The sequence below is a fragment of the Ananas comosus genome, linkage group 5 (genome assembly GCF_001540865.1).
Source record: "Ananas comosus cultivar F153 linkage group 5, ASM154086v1, whole genome shotgun sequence".
Taxonomy (NCBI): Eukaryota; Viridiplantae; Streptophyta; class Magnoliopsida; order Poales; family Bromeliaceae; genus Ananas; species Ananas comosus.
The window spans coordinates 2,070,910-2,090,693 of NC_033625.1; the positions used below are offsets into that span (position 1 = coordinate 2,070,910).

The following is a 19,784-nucleotide window of genomic DNA, read 5'->3' on the forward strand; positions in this document are numbered from 1 at the left end:
ATATATATACTTTTGTTTATTGGCACTATCTTAATTTTCATATATTTGATCTGAAAATTTTTGATTATATAGGCATAAAGGCATCAGGTCCAGGACCATCCAACCGAGTCCAAAATTTTATTAAAAAATTTAAAGCAAAAATATTAGTTAATTAAATATGTTCTATAAAACATAAAGACTAGCATTCAAAAATTTGTACAATTTTTTTATTCCTGAATCAAACACTACCGATTTTTATTTGGCTTAATTAGGCTATACCATGCTGTATTTTATATATATTTTTCTCTTTCTATATCATATAATTTTTGTATTTTAAAAGTACCACTCAATTATTTTTTTTTCAATTACTACACTATATGTTATGAACCTATAATTTTATATAAAAATTGTTAAAACATACTTATTAAAGTGACAAACTAAATATTCAACTCATTTTGGTATAAAAAATAATAAAATTTAAAAATTTAAAAAATCAAAGATAACTGGATAAAAAAATTTAGTGAGTTCATCATTGAGATTAATTTTATATTTTTCTACTATTTAACTGGTGCCTCTTAATAAAATTATTAGATTTCGTCTAAAATAAAAGATTTATTAATTTGTAATGTAAAATTGGCAAGATAAAAAATTAGTAATATCTACGAAAAAAAAAAATAGGATAAAAAATAAAAATAAATTTAAAATATAGTGTAGAAATTGACAAACCATAATATTACAAAGCTGTTTGTGGGGAAAAAAATGTATAATACAATAAATAAAAAATAATACTAAAGTATAATAGAATGGAGTGTAATTAAGCCTTCTAAACTATAGATCTTAAACCCTAAAAATGTAAGGTGCTGATGTATCAGCCATATTATTTAGTGGATATAAGTAGGAGACCAAAAGATTTTTTTTTTTTTTTGGGAAAACTTCAAATACCATTTCTGTGATTTTATACTTTCTCACTTTAATATTATGTGATTTAAAGTGTATTATATTTTTTTATTTTTGTTATTTTCTTTACTATTTTTTTTTAAATCGGTGATAAAATAAATATTCGATAACCATAGATAGGATATGTAAAGTTTTTTTTGTACATTATTTAACGAAAAATTAATAAAGGAGGTAACAAAAAAAAAAATTCAAAAGGTACTAAATTAATATACTTTAGATTATAAAATATTAAAGCGCAAAATGCAGGAGTGATATTTGACCTATTTATTTTTTCTAAATATTTGACCATTCCTCACTTGGATTTTTTGACCAAGGATGCGGACCTCCAAGTTCCACGAAGCTAAAATAAAGAAGGAAAAATATTATGCGGGGAGCGTCCTTACTCCTTAGAAGGGACACGATCGATGGCGCCCATGCGACTTCCCCATGGCGTCCTCCTCCTCCTCCTCCTCCTCCTCTCCGCCTTGTTCTTTCCCCAGCTGTGTACCCTCCGCGCCGAGAAGCCGCCCTTCTGGTACAGGACAACCAATCTCTCCACCACCTGGGTCAACGACGATTCCCTTCCCCATGCCGACACCGTAAGTAATATGGGCGCGGACTCCAATATCGGAGTTCGCGCCATACTTCTCCGCGCCAACCCGGCCGGATTCGGCCCCTCCTTCGCCTGCGGCTTCTTCTGCACCGCCGATTGCGACGCCTTCCTGTTCTCCGTATTCATCGTCTACAGCGACGGCGGCGGCGGCGGCAACATCACCAACCCCGCCCCCGGCCCCCCGCACGTCGTCTGGGCCGCCAACCGCGGCCGCCCCGTCGGCCAGAACGCCACGCTCCAGCTCGCCGAAACCGGCGGCGGCTTGATTCTCCGCGACGCCGACGGCACTCTAGTGTGGTCCGCAAACACGTCGAGCAAGAACGTGGCAGGTCTAAGCCTGACGGAAGCGGGAAACTTGGTGCTCTCCGATCGCGCCAACGCCTCCGTCTGGCAGTCCTTCGACCACCCCACCGACACGCTCGTCATCGGCCAGTCGCTGGCCGAGGGCATGCGTCTCACCGCGAACCTCTCCGCCGCGAATGACACCCCAAGCGAATCACTGTACCTCGCCGTCTTCCCCGACGGTCTCCGCGCCTACATCGACTCCGATCCCCCGCAGCTCTACTATTCAAAGGTGATAACCCCCAGAAGCAGTAACGCAACAAGTAAGAAGTCAGCCTACGTGACCTTCCTGAATGGCAGCCTTGCAATCTCCACTTCATTCACGGACCCCGACGAGGAGATCCCCCTGCCCGCGGCCAGTACTGCAGCGTCTTTGCAGTTTATGAGGTTGGAGCCTGACGGGCACTTATGGCTTTACGAGTGGACCGGTAAATACGCGAAGATTGTAGATGATGTGATGGATATGGACAGCTGCGAGTATCCTACCGTATGCGGCGACTATGGCATTTGCTCGAACAGCGGCCTGTGCAGCTGCCCTTCGGCAACCTACTTTCAGCCGGTTAACAATCAGCTACCAGATCTCGGGTGTGCCCAGTTGACACCTCTATCTTGCCAATCAACGCAAGATCATCAACTATTACCTCTTAACAATATTACTTACTTCAATTACATCGACGCGCCGACGTTGCAGGGTGTCAGTGAAGAGAGTTGCAAGCAGGCCTGTTTGAAGAACTGTTCTTGCAAAGCTGCTCTGTTTAAGTATGGCGGTAATTCTTACAATGGCTCCTGCTACTTGCCGTCGCACCTCTTTTCATTGCAGACGAATGAAATTGTAAAGCCTTATTATAATTCTTCTTCGTATATTAAGGTGCAGAACATTCCAAAATCCCCAACTTCTGCTTCACCCAAAAGCCCAGCCGAAAGCCCACCTGAAAGCCCAGCCGTTCCCAAGAAGAGTTCCAAAAGGAGAGCTCTGGTAGGGACTGCACTAGGAGTTGGATTTTCTATAATGGTCCTCGCCATTCTTATTGTGATTGCAGTACGTAAATGTATGGAAAGGGAAGAGGAGGAAGAGGAGGAACCAATTTTCCATCAAGTGCCAGGAATGCCGAGAATATTTTCGTTCAAGGAGCTGAAAGAAGCAACTGACAACTTCTCCGAGAAGCTCGGAGAGGGAGGATTCGGATCCGTTTTCGAGGGCAAAATAAACGACGTAAAGGTTGCCATCAAACGCTTGGATGGTATAGGTCAAGGTAAGAAAGAGTTCTTCGCCGAGGTCGAGACTATCGGCAGCATTCACCACATCAATCTCGTTAAAATGGTCGGATTCTGCGCAGAGAAGACTCACAGGCTTTTGGTTTACGAGCACATGTGTCACGGATCACTCGACAAATGGATCTTCTACAAAGACCAAGCCACGCCCCTTGATTGGCAAACTCGACGAAAAATTATCCTGGACATAGCAAGAGGTCTATCGTATCTCCACGAAGATTGCAGGCAAAAAATTGCTCATCTCGACATCAAGCCGCAAAACATCCTCCTAGATGAGAAATTCAATGCAAAGGTTTCCGATTTTGGATTAGCGAAGCTAATAGATAGAGATCAGAGTGAAGTAGTTACTCGAATGAGAGGCACGCCGGGGTACTTAGCGCCGGAATGGTTGACTTCAATAATCACCGAGAAGGTCGATATCTACAGCTTCGGTATTGTCGTAACGGAGATTATCTGTGGGAGGAAGAACTTAGATCATTCCCAACCCGAAGAGAGTATTCATTTGATTACCTTATTGCAAGAAAAGGCGAAAACAAATCGGTTGCTCGATTTAGTTGATAGTCACATGAATGATTTACAATTGCAGAAGGCAGAAATAATTGAAATGATGGAGCTTGCAATGTGGTGCCTGCAGTGTGATAGCAACAAAAGGCCTTCAATGTCTACAGTGGTGAAGGTTTTGGAAGGTGCGATGGGCGTGGAAACGAACCTGGAGTATAATTTTGTAGCTACTGGTACTCCAATACCTAGCAGAGATGGTTGTGCGGGTTCTTCATTTGTTCCTCGTGCATCTCTTTTATCAGGGCCTAGGTAAAAGTATAATTTCTGTATAACCTGTAATTCTACTTGCTGGGTAGCTATATTTGTAATCAGAAAATTAATTTTCTACATTATATGTTATGTCTTCCAAAAGCAGCTATTATGTACGTAACCTCTCATGCATAATGTTACATAAATTTGGCCCATTATTGATCGTGCTTACCACAGTTTGCTAATGACGTAATCGTGGGTATAGCTAAATTCATTATTTAAAAATAAACAAAATGTTTCTCAACAAAAAAAAAGAAAAGAAAGAGACCCATTTGTATCAACCAAATTCCAGGTCAAAGAGGCCGTTGACCAACCGTTCAAGACAGAGGCCCAATTAAATAAGTAGGCCCAACACATGCTTAAACACCGCACAGGGGCAATCCGGTCATTTCACTCCGCAGCCTCTGTGTCAGCTTTAAAGCCGCTTCCTTCGCACTCGCCTCACTCCCCGTAAATTATTCCGCTACCCGACCCGACCAAAATCTCGCTCTCGCCCCTCTCTCTCTCTCCCCTCTCTCTCTCTCTCTCTCTCTCTCTCTAAAAGCGGAAGAGGAAAGTGAGGTAGAGAGAGAGAGAAAGAGCTAAACATAAAACACCGCGCCCACACTCAGAGACACCGCCATTTCTCCGTCTCTGCACGCCTCCTCCGATCCGAATCGAAGAGAACGAAGAAGACGAAGACGAAGAGGGGATAGAGAGAGGTAGAGAGAAGGAGGCGTCCATGGCGGGGTATAGAGCGGAGGACGACTACGACTACCTCTTCAAGGTGGTGCTCATCGGCGACTCCGGGGTGGGGAAATCGAACCTCCTCTCGCGATTCACCAGGAACGAGTTTAGCCTCGAGTCCAAATCCACCATCGGGGTCGAGTTCGCCACAAGGAGCTTGAGCGTCGATGGGAAGGTCATCAAGGCTCAGATTTGGGACACCGCGGGCCAAGAGAGGTAGAGATCTCGATCTTCTCCGTGATCTTAGTTGTGGATCTTGAGTTTTGTTTGATTTAGTAGCTTTTAAGAATTACTTAGATTGGTAAATTGATCTATATGATGAATCTTGTAGTGGAATAGTAACTATGTGGTGCTAGATCTAGTGTTAGGTACTGATCCAGTGTTTTGTTAGTTTTTGAGGAAGATTAATTTTGTTTGCCTTTTCATGTAATTTGGTTGTTTTATGCACTGTTGGTCCATTTGAGATGGCCTTTCTTGCTGAAGATAAAAAAGGAATGCCGCAGAACTTAGAATAGAAACTAAGCTTAGAGCAAGTCCCATGAACTGTTGGCCATGTTGAAATCAATCTTCCAGTTTGTGATATTACTTTTATTTGAGTGATTTGGTAAATCAAATTGGGGATTTTCTACATTCGGTGGCGGTTCTGTTAAATTTGATGGCCCCATTCATTTTTTCTTTTAGAAAATAGAACTGCAAAAATTAGCAGTTAATAGCCAGTAGCAATATAAATGTAGCATAATATTATATTTAACAAACTAGAATATCTCAAATAGTTAAAAAGAAAAAAAGAAGTTGAAGGGTTGTCCAAAAAAAAAAGTTGAGGGTCCTATTTCAAAATAGCCGATATTTGAGGGGGGGTCTGAGTGTACTTTTACCAGAAGTTTATTTGGCTATCAAATGATTGAAGACTTTAAAATGGACTGATGAAGAGGACTAACCTCATGAAGTAAAGATTTTTCCGATGTACTATTTTGAGTCAAGTTCTCTGTGCAGATGTCATGCAAATCATAGAGTCATTTTTCGTTTGTTGGCTGTCTTGAAATGTCTTGCCATTTGAATCGGTCAATTAGTGGATTTCAACATCTTTCTAGAACTAGTGTTATGTTTGCCTTGTACTAAGGGATAAAAAAATTGAGGCTAAAATGTTGGAAACTGTCCAAAGAACGGGTTAAAAATCGCTTTGTTCTCCTACTTTTAAAATCTCTGCCTTAATTTGAAACATTAACAAGATTGCTAGTTACATCATGCACATTTAGTACTTTGCCTCTTTTGTAGGTCTCTCTTCTTGAATCTGCCATTCTTCCTGGTTGTGTTATTTTCCTGGGGTTCTTTTGACTGTGTTATGCTGGATTTATATTTGGTTCGGCAGGCTCAAATGGGTTCTTTTAGTATAAGATCCTCCCAGCAGTGTCAAATTCCTCACTCACCTGCAGTTAGTGTTCATCTCTCAACAAGAAATACAGGCTTGCCTGCTATCCCCACTACAGTAGATAGAGTTCTCTAGAAAAACTGTTGAGATTCACATGGATTTATGTAGAATGTGGATTATTCTGAAGAAAATGAGATAAGAAGGGATGAGGATTTGGGATTTTTTTTTTTTTTCCTTCACAAGAAAGCGATAGAAACGTTAATTTTTGTGGTTTTCCTTTACACTGGTTTTCCTTCCCTGCTTGTAGGGTCGGTGCAGGAAAGGAAAACCTCTCAAATTTCAAAAGGAAACTCACAAAATCTCAATGCTTGGTTTTCATCCTTATTTTCGGTGAAATTTTTTTGTGAATCAGCTATTCAACTGTACCTAGATAGTAGAAATTCAAAAGGCTATTTTCCACTGATTGATTAAGAATTTTCTTACTCTTAAGTAAATGCGCAGTTAGGCCTCCTTATTATATTGTGCTTTTCTTGAAGATTTCTAATCATCACAATTTGATAATTTTGTTTTAGTGTATAGCAACTCAGCTTCTCTGTGCACTTTTCTCTTGATTTTTATGCATTTCAGAAAGTAAAGTGTTTCATAGTTCATTTTGCTTTTACCGGCTTCTTGTCCTGTCTAACTTTGTATCAGTTACAGTTGTTTCAGTCTATATTTTGTTTTAGCATGTATTGTAAGTTATATGATGAAAAACCTATTTGAATCCATATTTCTTTGTCAAATAAGTGGAGCTGCTGATATCTCATCTATCCATCACCACTTAGAGTAACACATATATAACTCTACTATGCATAGCAGCATAGGCTACTATCAAATCTGTTCACTGTACTAGTTTTAACGATCTTCTCTGTAATAGACACTGAATATTTTACATTTTATGTTTATCATCTGAAATGTCATGGTAGTGACTAGCATAATACAAATTGCTTTCACCTGACCCCCGTTGCCTGCTTCTGGTTGTCTCATTATGATTTAGCTTAAGACTCTTATTGACTTAGAGCTGATTTCCTTTCTGACTATATGGATTATAAAATCAAAAAGCAAATACTGTAGTGCATTTAATTTACGAGGATGACCACCTGATCAAAAAGTACAACTGATGATTATTCATGCTTCCCGTTGGTTGACCACAAGATCAGTTTTCAAATTCTTAATATTAGGGATAAACATCCAAAGTGCCTATTATCGTATAAGATACGCTCATGCATTTAGGCCTCTACAGATCACTGAGCAGTATGTATTGGGCCTATTGGCAAATTTGTGTCCTCATAAATAGTGTTATATCTCAACATGCGTGCTTCCATTTTTATTTATTTATTTTTCTTTCATTCACTCCATAGATACAACTGCCTTTTTTCTAGGCAATTTTCTTTTTCTAGATAAAACTGAAATTGCAGAGAGAAGCTTTAAAAGCTTTAACTTGACCAAAGTGGTAATTGCATCAGATTGAATGAAGAATAATCTGGCTTCAGCTCGTAAATCTAGTAAATCATTTGAAATTTTTTGAGGCTGTTTGTCTTGGTTGGAGCCTTATACCTACTCAAGTTCCTATATGAGTAGAACCGCACCTACGCAAGTCCTATATGAGTAGAACCGCCGGAAAGTGCCCCAACTACTTTTCAGTAAAATCTCCAATCATCTTTCTTTCATTGGAACTTTTACTTCTTGAGCCCAAAAACTCAGTTTATCCTCCCACTCTAGCTAGAACTATGGACTTTTTATTTTCCAAGTGCTTGGCTTCTATTTCTCAATGCATTGAATTTTTCCTGCACCAGCTCTAACTCCTAGCCACAGGTATCGCGCCATCACTAGTGCATACTACCGAGGAGCTGTTGGTGCGTTACTCGTCTATGATGTCACCCGACACTCTACATTTGAGAACGCTGAACGCTGGCTGAGAGAATTGAGAGACCACACAGATCCAAATATAGTCGTCATGCTGGTCGGAAACAAGTCAGATCTCCGTCATTTAGTAGCTGTTTCTGCCGAAGAAGGAAAGGCCTTTGCAGAGAGGGAATCTCTCTATTTCATGGAGACATCTGCATTGGAATCAACCAATGTGGAAAATGCCTTTGCCGAGGTTTTAACTCAGATTTATCATATTGTCAGTAAAAAGGCGGTTGAAACAGGGGACGATGGAGCTTCTGCGGTGCCGAGTAAAGGGGAGAAAATCAATGTGAAGGACGATGTTTCTGCGCTGAAGAGAGTGGGGTGCTGCTCTACTTGATTAAGCTACTTTCCCGCTTTTCCGTGGTTTGTGTTTTACTGTAGACTGTAGTGTTTGTTTCCAGACTACTCTTTGTGGCATTAAGATTTGTTTAGGTTATGCGCACCATTACATTTTGTTAAACCAGGAAAGCTTTGTCAGGTTCAGTGTACTTTTTATTTGTTGCGTTACAAATCCTTGATGAATTAAAGCATATACCTTGCATTAGCTGCTACATGATTTATCATATGGTTTAGATTATAGTCCGTTCTAATTGTCATTGTTTAGTTAAGCATCTTTTGACCGAAGGTTGTGAGAGAGCTTCTTGTTAGTTTCTTTGGAGTAGTTAAGAGTTCACTTTTGCCAATATTGTTTTATTTCTCTCACCTTGGGCTGTATCTTTGGTGACATTTCTTTTGCCGTTTCAAAGGAGATCGTAGTTTCTTTGCAGCGCAATTGCTTCCTCTTTTAATTCAAGAGAACTTCTTGTATTTTTGTGCTTGGGTGCTTCATTGAAATCGCTCGACAATTCTTAATTCTGTGTGGAATGATTTTTCCTGGCACCGTCAAGCCGTTTGCATGAACTATAATAAAAGTATATAAATAAGATAAAATTTCAGAAGACTGCTCTCTGGCCACTGCATTGATGCATCTTCCTAGAAGAACAAGTATGCGAAAAGAAAAGAATAAGAAGTTTAATCGTGTAGTTGAATAGCAGGGCTATTCTCCTTTGGCAAGGACATCTTCATGAAGTGGCAGTTGTGCCCCTCGCCATTGGAAAACTACTCTGTAATTGTGACACCCACATGTAGCACCTCTGTGTGTGTGCGGGCGCGCGCGTCCTTCCTCGAGTTCATCATGGATCACTTGCAACAAAGTAATAGTGAAGCGACTCCACCTGTTTTCTGGATATGCTACTGGATATGCCATTCCAATTCATATTCTTCGGGAGCTTCTCTTCGCTTTTAACCATTCCCACCTTTTCCTCTTTTTCAGATTGCAGTATGGTCCTCATAGCATGTCCTCATTCTCTCTCCATCTCCACCAAAAGTTACATATCCTTTTAATTTGATACATTTAAGTAGTGCAAGAAACCTGTGTGACGATGCTTATTTGGCTTGACTAATTAGGAATTAGTGAGAATACAAGAGGCCTTATTATACTAGAATGATTATATTTACTCATAAACTGATCATGCATGTATCCATGACATGCTGCATGTAAAAGAAACCTTCAAATCAATGGACCACAAATGAATCGCCTTTGCTTCATAGCAGCTATGGAGGGCCATAATTTTGTGCTTGTCGACCTGGTTCTGTCGCAGAACATCCTCTGGATGTTCTCATTTGATGCCATCTCTTTAAGATTTACGGATTAGATTGTTTTATTTTTATAGTATTATGCATGCATGTGACAAGACCTTACCAACAAGGAGCTAAGGGCTCATGAGGTCTCGAAAGGCCGCATAACATATCAACACGAATCGAATAAGGTTAAAATTCGAATGAAATCTAGTAGATAAGAACCTTAATGTTCACTCAAGTTCGACATGTACAAATGGCAAGAATGTCCTCTTTGTTAAGTAGAATACCATTACCAGCTGTTGCACACCAAATGTCAAATATAGGATTAAGTTCGATTTACAGTGGTCGACCATGCATTTGATTGTAGGTTCAATTGTAGAATTTATTTAGGTACATTGCATGTTTGGATGGACAATGAAAAACCCTGCGTATGCACGTGAAAGCTCGCACGCTTGGTGTTCATATGCATGACTACATAACCATGATCGGCATATTCGTACTTTTCTCTTTTCCGCATATGCGAATATATGTTTGAGTAGCTGAAAATGCACTAATTATAAATACCCATGCAACTCACTCTTCAGACGGTGAAAGAGCGCCGCATACATCCAAAAAAAAAGAAAAATCTGGTTTGGAGAAGCGCTGGATGTGGATTACAGGGCCACTTCTCCTTCGGCAGAAGGGTGTTCATGATTTTGGTTCCTCTGATCCGTCGTTACTCTCAAAAGGCTGTTTTCAGCTGTTTTGATTGGTGAACATAAAATTAGAGCACGCCCCGCTGCCAAAGGAGATTTGCCCAGCAATCTACATGATCTCCAGCTATATATACGTACGTTCACCTCTCTCTCTCTCTCTCTCTCTCTCTCTCCAATCAAAACTATTAGATTTATGTCTAATTGTAAGAAATTACTAAGTGTTTTGGATAAGTTAAAGTAGGTTTAATGATAATGGTAGTTATAAAAAGGGGATACTTAAACCTGTTGCAATTTGCTCCCTGGCACTTTCACTGTGCACGGGGGCAGGTTTTCTACTAATCTGTCTCTATTGTCATCCCTACACACAACGGATAGCCATGTACGCATGCAGGTGACCAACTGCAAGCATGTGTGCAGATAAATGATAATGCCCATGCAGACAAAAATACATTGTGGGCCAATTCTCCTTTTCGTTGTCCCTCTAAATAATTAAATTCCTTATTTTCATATATGGCTCATGTCATTACTAGTTTCTGCTGTAATATGTAGTCGGTTCGTACTCTTCTCCGGGAGTTAAGTGATTTCAGTTCAAAGTTCCATAAAATTTAAAGCTATTATAATATACAGTGACGATCTTCCTAAAATTTTTGTTCCCTTGCTCAAGTCCCACATAACGTACATTCTTATATTGATGCAAAGTTATTGATCTTAGCTTGATCAAAGAAAGGGGGAAAAAAAAAACTTAAGTAAAAAGCTCCTCAACGAAACCTCGATGTGAAGTTATGGGTTCGCTGTCACGTATCAATTTTTACCGTTATCCGAAGGTTTTAATCATCTCCTCTAAGTTTTGTTTTTGAATTTTAGTATTTAAAAATACCCGACTAATCTTTGGATTAAGACAAACTGACACGTGAACAGATCAGAAAGGAGACCCGAAACCAGGTTTAGGGACGTCATATTAATTAATTAATTACATATCTAGAGAAGAGAACGAGGTCTGGGATTAAGATATTGATGGTATAAATTGGCAAGTACCAGTACCATGTGACTGAGACCTCCTAACTACCAACTTCTCATGAAAATCATGTGGACATATTTGTGCTCACTTATTGGAACCGCAAGCGTTACCCCTCATGTAAAGACGCAGATAGAGAGTATATGGGGCAAATTAATTAAATTGGCTTGGGCATATGGACATCAAATCGTGGTACACATATTTCCTTAATTTGACCTAGTGTAAACTCCAAACCACCTTAGAATATTCAACTCCATTAATTGCCTCGCCCTTATTGCGGAGTTTTGAAAATAGGATACCATGCCACGTTCCTAACCTAAATCAATTATTAGGGTGGTTTTCATCTCGTGTTTCATTTCTAATCGTACTCACTACGGGCCCTCAATCGATCAGTAGCCTTGTTCCATTTTATTTTGTATTGATATGGATCTTTTTTATTTTGTTCCTTAAATAATAATATGAAACAACAGTTATTCTTCAAGTTAAATAAGAACTGTTTATTCAAGAGATAAATAGAAGTTCGGGTGTAATAAGAAATTATACCAATTTTTGCATTTGGATGAAAATTGAATTATTTCTAGGAATAAGATAAATAGTATTTGTATGATTAGATTGGAACAAAAAAAAAAGAGTAATAAGAGTTATAATTTTAAATTAAAATTATTTTATCTATAATTAATTAACATCAAAATATTACTTAAAAATAATTTAAAAAATTTATTAGCTATGAATATTGTATAAGATAATAAAAATATATTAATTAATTAATTAACTATAAAAAATAATTTAACTTTTTAATTAGTTAGTAAATTATTTTAGTTAGATAACTAGTAAAAAAATTAATTAGATTAATAAAAATATTAATGATTGATCAATATAAATATTAGTTTATAGATAAACATATTAAATCATTAATAATTAATTACCTAATTAATTATAAATAATAAATTAATTAATTACTTTATTATTTAAGCAAGAGTAATAATTTAAACATATTAATTAAATTAATTAATAATTTAATATTATAATTAAGATTAAATTTAAGTTTTAGTTAACTTTGTTTTCACTTGGGAACAAGTTTGTTTTAGAATAATTAACTTTGTTTTCACTTAAGTTTGTTTTAGGAAAGAGGGTGGAACAGCAGTCCAGTCTTATACTAGCTTATTTTAAAAATTTAAAAATTATTGTTCTCGGATATGAAAATTCTCGTTTGAGAACAATAGGGGACAAAGACTTATTCCCCTCTCGTTTCGAACCAAACACTACTTAAAAACTTAAACTGATCGAGAATAATTTTAAATGTAAAAATATTTAATACTTTTTCTTACGGCTCGGCTCTAGATTTTTTGTGGGTGCATAACGTGGATGGTTAAAAACACTCCATGGGCCCATGGTTCGTGCAATAATTTGTCCTAGCAAATCGTATCATTCAGTGGGGATGGTTAAAAAAAATTATGGCTGGACCCAGATTACCAGCACTTATGGTGGTCGAGACTTGAGAACGCTCCTTATCAAATAAGAAATAAAAGTGATTGACGTACAAAAGATTTTCTTATGGTGCTTGTAGTATTACAAGTAGTTACCAGTTATAATGACGAAATACATGATAATTAGCATTATTATTGTGCATTCCACTCTCAATAAACAGTGAATAATTAAAGTATATTATGAATGACATGCCCTCTGATAACTTTATTTTAAATTACACTCAGAAAAATATTTTAAATTTTTTTATATCACAATATCAATATATTAATAACAAATAGGTTTTATTTGAGGGTGCGTATGAATAATATCTTATTATGTATATATTTTTTTATTTACTAAAAAATTTTGTACTATTTGATAAATTAATAGCGTAATCGAATATCTAGTGAATATAAAATATATGTAAAAGAATAAAAATTAAGTTTTTTGCTTTATAAAAACACTTACTATTAGATAATATATATTAGCATTTAAATAAGCTCGTATACCAACAATAGTATTAGATAATATTACAACAGATATATATAAAACAACAGTTATTCTACCGTCTCTGTTATGAAGAAGGATTGGGCTAGTTATTATTTGGTGTATTGATGACATAGTAAACCTGATTTATTACTAAGTGTCTTATACGTCCACCTCCGCCGTCGCTATGCCCCGCGTCCTCTCCCTAACCTCCTAGAATCTTCTGAAGCAAGCGCCAGCACTATCATCGAATTTTCCCTCCTTCCAAAGCAACATATGTCCAGTCAGACTCAAGACCTGCCGTCTCATCAAGCCCCCAATCACAATTCACAAGTAATCTTCGAATTATTTACGAGCACGTGTTTACATCATCCAAAATGGCAATTTTCGTAATAAACTATAAATTCGGTGGCAAACACTGAAGCACAATTCTTTCTATAAAAGTACTCCACTATTTTTTTTCTATTTCACTGCTTGTCTCTCTTTGTTCGATTATTTCCTAATAATAATGGAGGAGGAAGAGGTCGGAATAGAACAAACCCTAACCCTATTCGACCTGTATTGGTTCCGCCACCACGTCCTCCTCTCTCCGCCGCCGCCGCCGCCGCCGCAGCCGACGACGACTCTGGCGGTGGCGGCGGTTCTCGATATCGAGGAGGATGCGCGATCCAACGCCTCGGAGCAGCCCCCGGCCTCCTCCCCCCGCCGTCCGATCGCGCGCCACCGCCGCACCCTCAGCGACGAGCGCGACCCCTTCGTATCCGACACTGGCCTCGNGATCCTCTCCGGGAAGGAATCCGCCGCGGCGGAGATCTGCGCCGCCGCCGCCGAGCGCGGCAGGCATCGACGGCGGAGGTGGCGGCGGAGGAGGAGGGCCAGCAGTGCAACAACAACTACTTCTACTAGGAGCTTGTCGGATCTAGAGTTCGAGGAATTGAAGGGGCTCATGGATCTAGGGTTTACCTTCTCCGAGGCGGAGGCTGCGGCGGACCCGCGGCTGGTGGAGATCGTGCCGGCGCTGCGGCGGCGATCGATGGCGGCGAAGAGGAGGAGGAGGAGGAGAAGGGGGAGGAGAGGGGTTCTGTGCTGAGGAATTGGAGGATTCCGGTGTACGGAGACGAGGTCGATTTGAAGGAGAATTTGAGGTTGTGGGCTCACACTGTTGCTTCTACAGTTCTATAGGATCAAGAATATATATATATATATTTAAAAAAAAAATCATTTTTGGCATGTGATTACGAATTTTACATGCTTAGGAACTTACTTGCAGATTTTGAACTGTATATAATATACTACGTATTACCAGGAAACAAAGTTTTGAAAATTTTTGTGTGCGTAAATCATGCACTTCTGAGCCTTCTTTTTTTCCTTTTTTTTTTTTTTGAGAAAATGTAATATTTCTTTGTAGTGACTAGTAAATTATACTTGAATTACTTTACTAGCGCCAATAAGTGTGATCATGTGTATCAATAATGATTATATTTAGGAGCGATGGAAGAGTTAACATTGGTGGGTTTTTTTTCTTTCCAGCCAACACCTCTATTTTATTGCAATTTGGAGTCAAAGCCGGAGCGAGTAGCTTCATAACGAGTAATTTGACAACTGGATTGGTTTAACTTTGGCATTACGGCAATAGAGTTGTAACTGTGCCGGATTTTTTATAATGTTTCTACTAAAATTATGAGTGACGACCAAAATTAATGCTTTAAATGAGCAAATCAATTAATTTAAAAAAGTATATATGTAAAACACACTTTCAGAAGCGAGTCAAAAAAAATTGGATGTAACAATCTAGCTCATAAATACTAATAACTTATTGAGTCCAAACTACAAGTCTAAAATATTTAAATCTAGTTATTATCCGGTGTTGAGAGTGTCGCATAGGACTAGAAATTCTGGATGAATACTTTGGAAAAACAAACTTATGGAAACTAGTATTTAAAAATACCGCGCCAAAATAAGAAGGACATGACTAGGTGATACTTAACAGAAAGGAAGAGAAATAAAGCAGAAACATAGTTGTAAACAATCAGAATTATTAAAACTTTTTATTTTTATTGTTATGCACAAAGTGATGTTCAATTGGAACAGTTAGGTTAAAGGTTTAAATAATTAAACATTAAAAACTATATGAGTGATATTATACATACATATAGAACGAGGCTACTATACTATTTATAGTACCGAAGTTCTAATACTATAATCTCATTTTTTATTTTAGGATAATCAAATCAATGATTTACACCATTAAATATAATATAGGGTATATGAAATTTTTAAGGAATAAAATTTTAATTATTTTCGACATCGTTTATTAGTAAATAAATCATGTCAAATGAACGGTGGAAATTGAACAATATTTAAAATATAAGGATAGGATTTTTGAATTCAAGATCAAAGACACTTACTGTGATCTAAATAGTTTAAAGTATTTTCTATAAATATTTGAATAAATTTAGATTCTTCTGCACTGTTAAACTACAAACTCGCTAGAGTAGCTATTGAAAATTGGCAATTTTGAAATAATTTGATCATAAAGTAAACTATATCGAAAAAAATATAAAATTTTATTTCTAAAAACTTCAAATATCTTAAATTAATTTTAACGATGTGGATCGTTGATTTGAACATCCTAAGATAAAAAATAAGACTATAGTATTGGAGTCTCGGTACTACAGATATTATAAGAACCTAGCTCTCTCTCTCTCTCTCTATATACATATTAATAGAAAAAAATAGCAAGTTACCTGCTTTATTAATTCAATTTATTATATATTAGTAATATAACCATAGTTGAATATATGGCTATAATTCATAATAAAGTGAAAGGTATCAACTAAAAGAGCATATTCGTTAGTTTAATATACATTCCAAGCAACCGACCGTCCCTAAAGCAAGTGGCAAAGGGCTTAGTGGTTGGTACCCGAAACCCAAATTCGAATCCTTATTGATTCACATTTCTAGCTAAGTTTATTTCTAAATGAAATAAACGAAGCAGGTAGCGTGCTACCTATCTCTTAAAAAAAATATACATTCCAAGCAAACTATTCACTATCTCCAATAAGCAACCAAACACTCAGAAGTATAAGCAAACACAAATTAACACTCATCACAGATTGCAGTGTTTTTTTTTTAACAATCAAATAGATATGTCTGTGTCCCTGAAGATGATAACAAGTCAAAATTGTTATACCTAATAGTCGAATATCCCCAAAGTAGGTCGGATTAGTCATGTTTTTCATATTTTCTTTCTTGCAAGTAACACTAGAAAATGTCGCATTTGATCTTCGTGATTGATTACGTCATTTTTTGTATTATGAACAAAAATATTTTTACATTCACAGAAGAATTTACCAAGCTTAATTGGGTGATAATAAAAATGGCTGCAAGAGATATTTCTCGAAGAAGGAGAATGAACAAAGTGGGACAGAGCATGAATCGCGACATGTTGTCTCGTATTATTGAGTGGTGCACAATGCATGCAAACACAATAATTGGATGAGATTACATACACCTCATATTGTGTTACAGTGGGCCCGTGACAACCACATTTGGATGGACATCCCACCCACCAAGCCCCATTTTGAGGGGGGGATCATTGGCTAATGTGGGAGTTGGTAGGCCTCTCGCCCGCGTACTCCAAAACACTCTGAAATTTTTCTCAGTACATGTACTAATTTACTATCGAAGAAACTAGAAGCTCAGATAGCGACTTCAAGAATGGCAACTTAAATAATAATCACTGTGCTAACACAAATGATTGTTCTTGTAAGGATCTCAAAAGCAAATCAGATTAAATAGAATAAAACTGTATAGTAAAATCAATCTAAGAGAGAAAACAGAAATAACGGCTCGAAAACGTTGAAATCATAAGAGAATCAGATTACCGCACCGATATAGATCAAGCAATCCCACGGACATGGAATTATCAAATTGTCGAAATGAATGGGATTGGATTCAGAAAATAATAATTGAAGAATAATGAGGGAACGTACCCGGAGATTCTTATGATTGGTTAGTAGCATAACATTGTTTAGATTACAGAAATATTATCGCTCAATTAGACACGATCCGTTGTAGTCTAGTTGGTTAGGATACTCGGCTCTCACCCGAGAGACCCGGGTTCAAGTCCCGGCAACGGAAAAATCTTTTTATTTCCTAAAGGAGTTTAGGCTTGTAAGTAGCGATTTTAGTGGCATATTCTTTAACCAAATCACTGTCTAATTAAGACAGGAGTGCTCTCAATAATTTCAATTTTCTTTTCCCCTCCAATTTTTCTCCTTGAGCATAATGCTCTCCAGGTTTTGGAGCAGTTGAGTTGGCTGGGCGAACGTCAGGTTTTTCAAAATCAGAGATTTGAGGTTCTTTGCTTACTATCCTTACGGTGTAATAGTTGATAAGTCTGACGCTTTGATTTTTCCCTTACCTTTTCTTTGCTGTTTGCAGTTTGCTGTTAATGTGTATTCTATTGTGACACCCCAATAATCCCACATCGAATGAGAATGAGGTTGTCATTGGGTTTATAAGAAACTTAGACATTAGTAATAATAACTGGACTTAAGCATTTTGGGCTGTTAGCTGGGCCCAACGAGTTATTATTGCTAGTGGGCTGAGTCGATATATTTGGTATCAGAGCCGGTTCACCAGCTGGACAGCCAGGGTCTGAATGACGGGCTAGCGAGACGAGTCTCACATCGCCTGATGATCTTGGACTGTGTGTGTGATTGGACTGACGAGGACGTCAGGACCTTAATAGGTGGCAAGTTATTATTACTGGTGGCTAGTTACTATTGCTAGTGGACCCATCTATCCCTTAATCTTCCAAATTTCTGTTATTAGGTTGCATCTTCTGACTGAAAACTTTGCTGCACCATAACAGATGCAAAGTTTGGTGCCAGGATTCGGCAAAGAGTGACCAAAGAGGATGCCATGGAGCGGCTCCAGGTGAAGTACGAGGGTGTCATTCTCAGCAAGGCTCTGACAATCGCAGCCGCTTAAAACTTAATGCTTGAATTCACCCCCTTTAAACCTTCCTTGTCAGCTGAAACTTCTCATTTGTACTTATCAGAGCAGGTGTCTTGTTAGCAATTTCGACCGAGGTTTTACCCGTATCAACACAAAGACTTGCTGTTCCCAATGATGATAATATTATGAATTAGTTTACCGTTTTCTTTTTCTTTTTTCAGCTTTTATCTGGCTCTAACCATTTTCATGGAATATTAGTGGTTTATTTAGTCATTTTGTCGGTTTTGGCTTGGTTCACCTAGTTTATGCCTATTCTTTTTAAAAGTGAAAATGTACAAAACTAATCTGAATGTTGGATTAGTGGAGAAAATGACTACTTAATCATTAAATATTTAAAATTTGTTCTCTAATCATCCGATTGAAGCCATTTCATGACTACACAGCTCTACTATAAACTAGGTTTTATACGAAGCATCCCATACTTGACGATGTACGACGCTGCGTGTCTTAAACATTTTTCTTTTGTCAGATCAAACTTTTCAGGTGCTTTCTACATTTTCCTGCTGTTGGATGCGATGAGTTTGTTTTTTGGGTCTTAAACTGGTCATATTGTGCACGCATGATCTAGAAGACTAGAACCCATTCGATTGGTCGTGTAATAAGCCACAAAGTAACTCTCCCACAAATTTCTTTAAAATTTCAAGAATAACTTGATAAAAGTTACTATTAGTGTGCGTTTGGTTCGCATTATGAAAGATTATATCCGAGAATCTTATTCCTATTATCTTATTATTAAGAATATGGAATTCCGGTGTTTGGTTTGCACGGTAATATTAATTAACTATGTTATTTAATATTACAAAAAATATATAATTAATTAATTAACTTATTTATTTATTTAATTTTAGATAATGTTACAAAAGTTTTAACATCTTTTTAGAAAAAACGGAGAGAGAGTATAAGTTAGAGAGAGAAAGCATAATTAAAAAAATAGAAAGAAAAATATAGTCGAAACTAGAGGGAGTGAGAGAGTTGAAATTTTAAAAAGAGAGAGGGAGAGGAAGCTTAGTTTAGAGAGAGAAAAAAAAGTTGAATTTTAGAGAGAAAAATAAATTTAGAGAGAGATATAAGGTTAGAGTGTAAAAAAAAATAATATCAATTCATTAATATGAGGATATCCACCCTCCCTCAAGAGAATGAGATTAGTACTTTGGGGTGAATCTTATTCCCAAGTGAATCAATATTACTAACTAGATTATTTAGTGCGTTTAGTACTTTGGGGTGAATCTTATTCCCAAGTGAATTCAATATTACCAACTAGATTACTTAGTGCGTTTAGCCAAACACCGTCATATTTTTTATTCCCATTGAATTACTAAAAACCTTTAAAAGATAGCGCGAACCAAACGCACCCTTAGTATAAAAAATAGGTAGTCAATGAGATCTGACTTCTCTACCGCTTCTATTTTGAATGTTTATGTTTATTTTTATATAAAGGTGAAATTACCACTTCTATTTTGAATGTTTATGTTTATTTTT

At 37.4% G+C, this 19,784-nt stretch overlaps 2 protein-coding genes and 1 non-coding gene across 3 annotated transcripts in view; all 3 read left to right on the forward strand.

Annotated features, from left to right (window-relative positions):
* LOC109710252 overlaps positions 1 to 4,095 on the forward strand; it is an 8,316-nt gene extending 4,221 nt beyond the window's left edge. Inside the window, exon 2 of the mRNA XM_020232761.1 lies at positions 1,283 to 4,095. Coding sequence (XP_020088350.1) covers positions 1,283 to 3,956 — 2,674 coding nt within the window. The 3' untranslated portion in view covers positions 3,957 to 4,095. The remainder of the gene's footprint in view (positions 1 to 1,282) is intronic.
* LOC109710413 (ras-related protein RIC2) lies at positions 4,401 to 8,557 on the forward strand. Its single transcript, XM_020232954.1, has 2 exons — positions 4,401 to 4,894; positions 7,902 to 8,557. The coding sequence occupies exons 1-2, from the start codon at positions 4,674 to 4,676 to the stop codon at positions 8,332 to 8,334; spliced, it is 654 nt and encodes a 217-aa protein (XP_020088543.1). The 5' UTR covers positions 4,401 to 4,673; the 3' UTR covers positions 8,335 to 8,557.
* TRNAE-CUC lies at positions 17,351 to 17,423 on the forward strand. The gene has a single exon. It is a non-coding gene; the product is annotated as a tRNA-Glu (tRNA).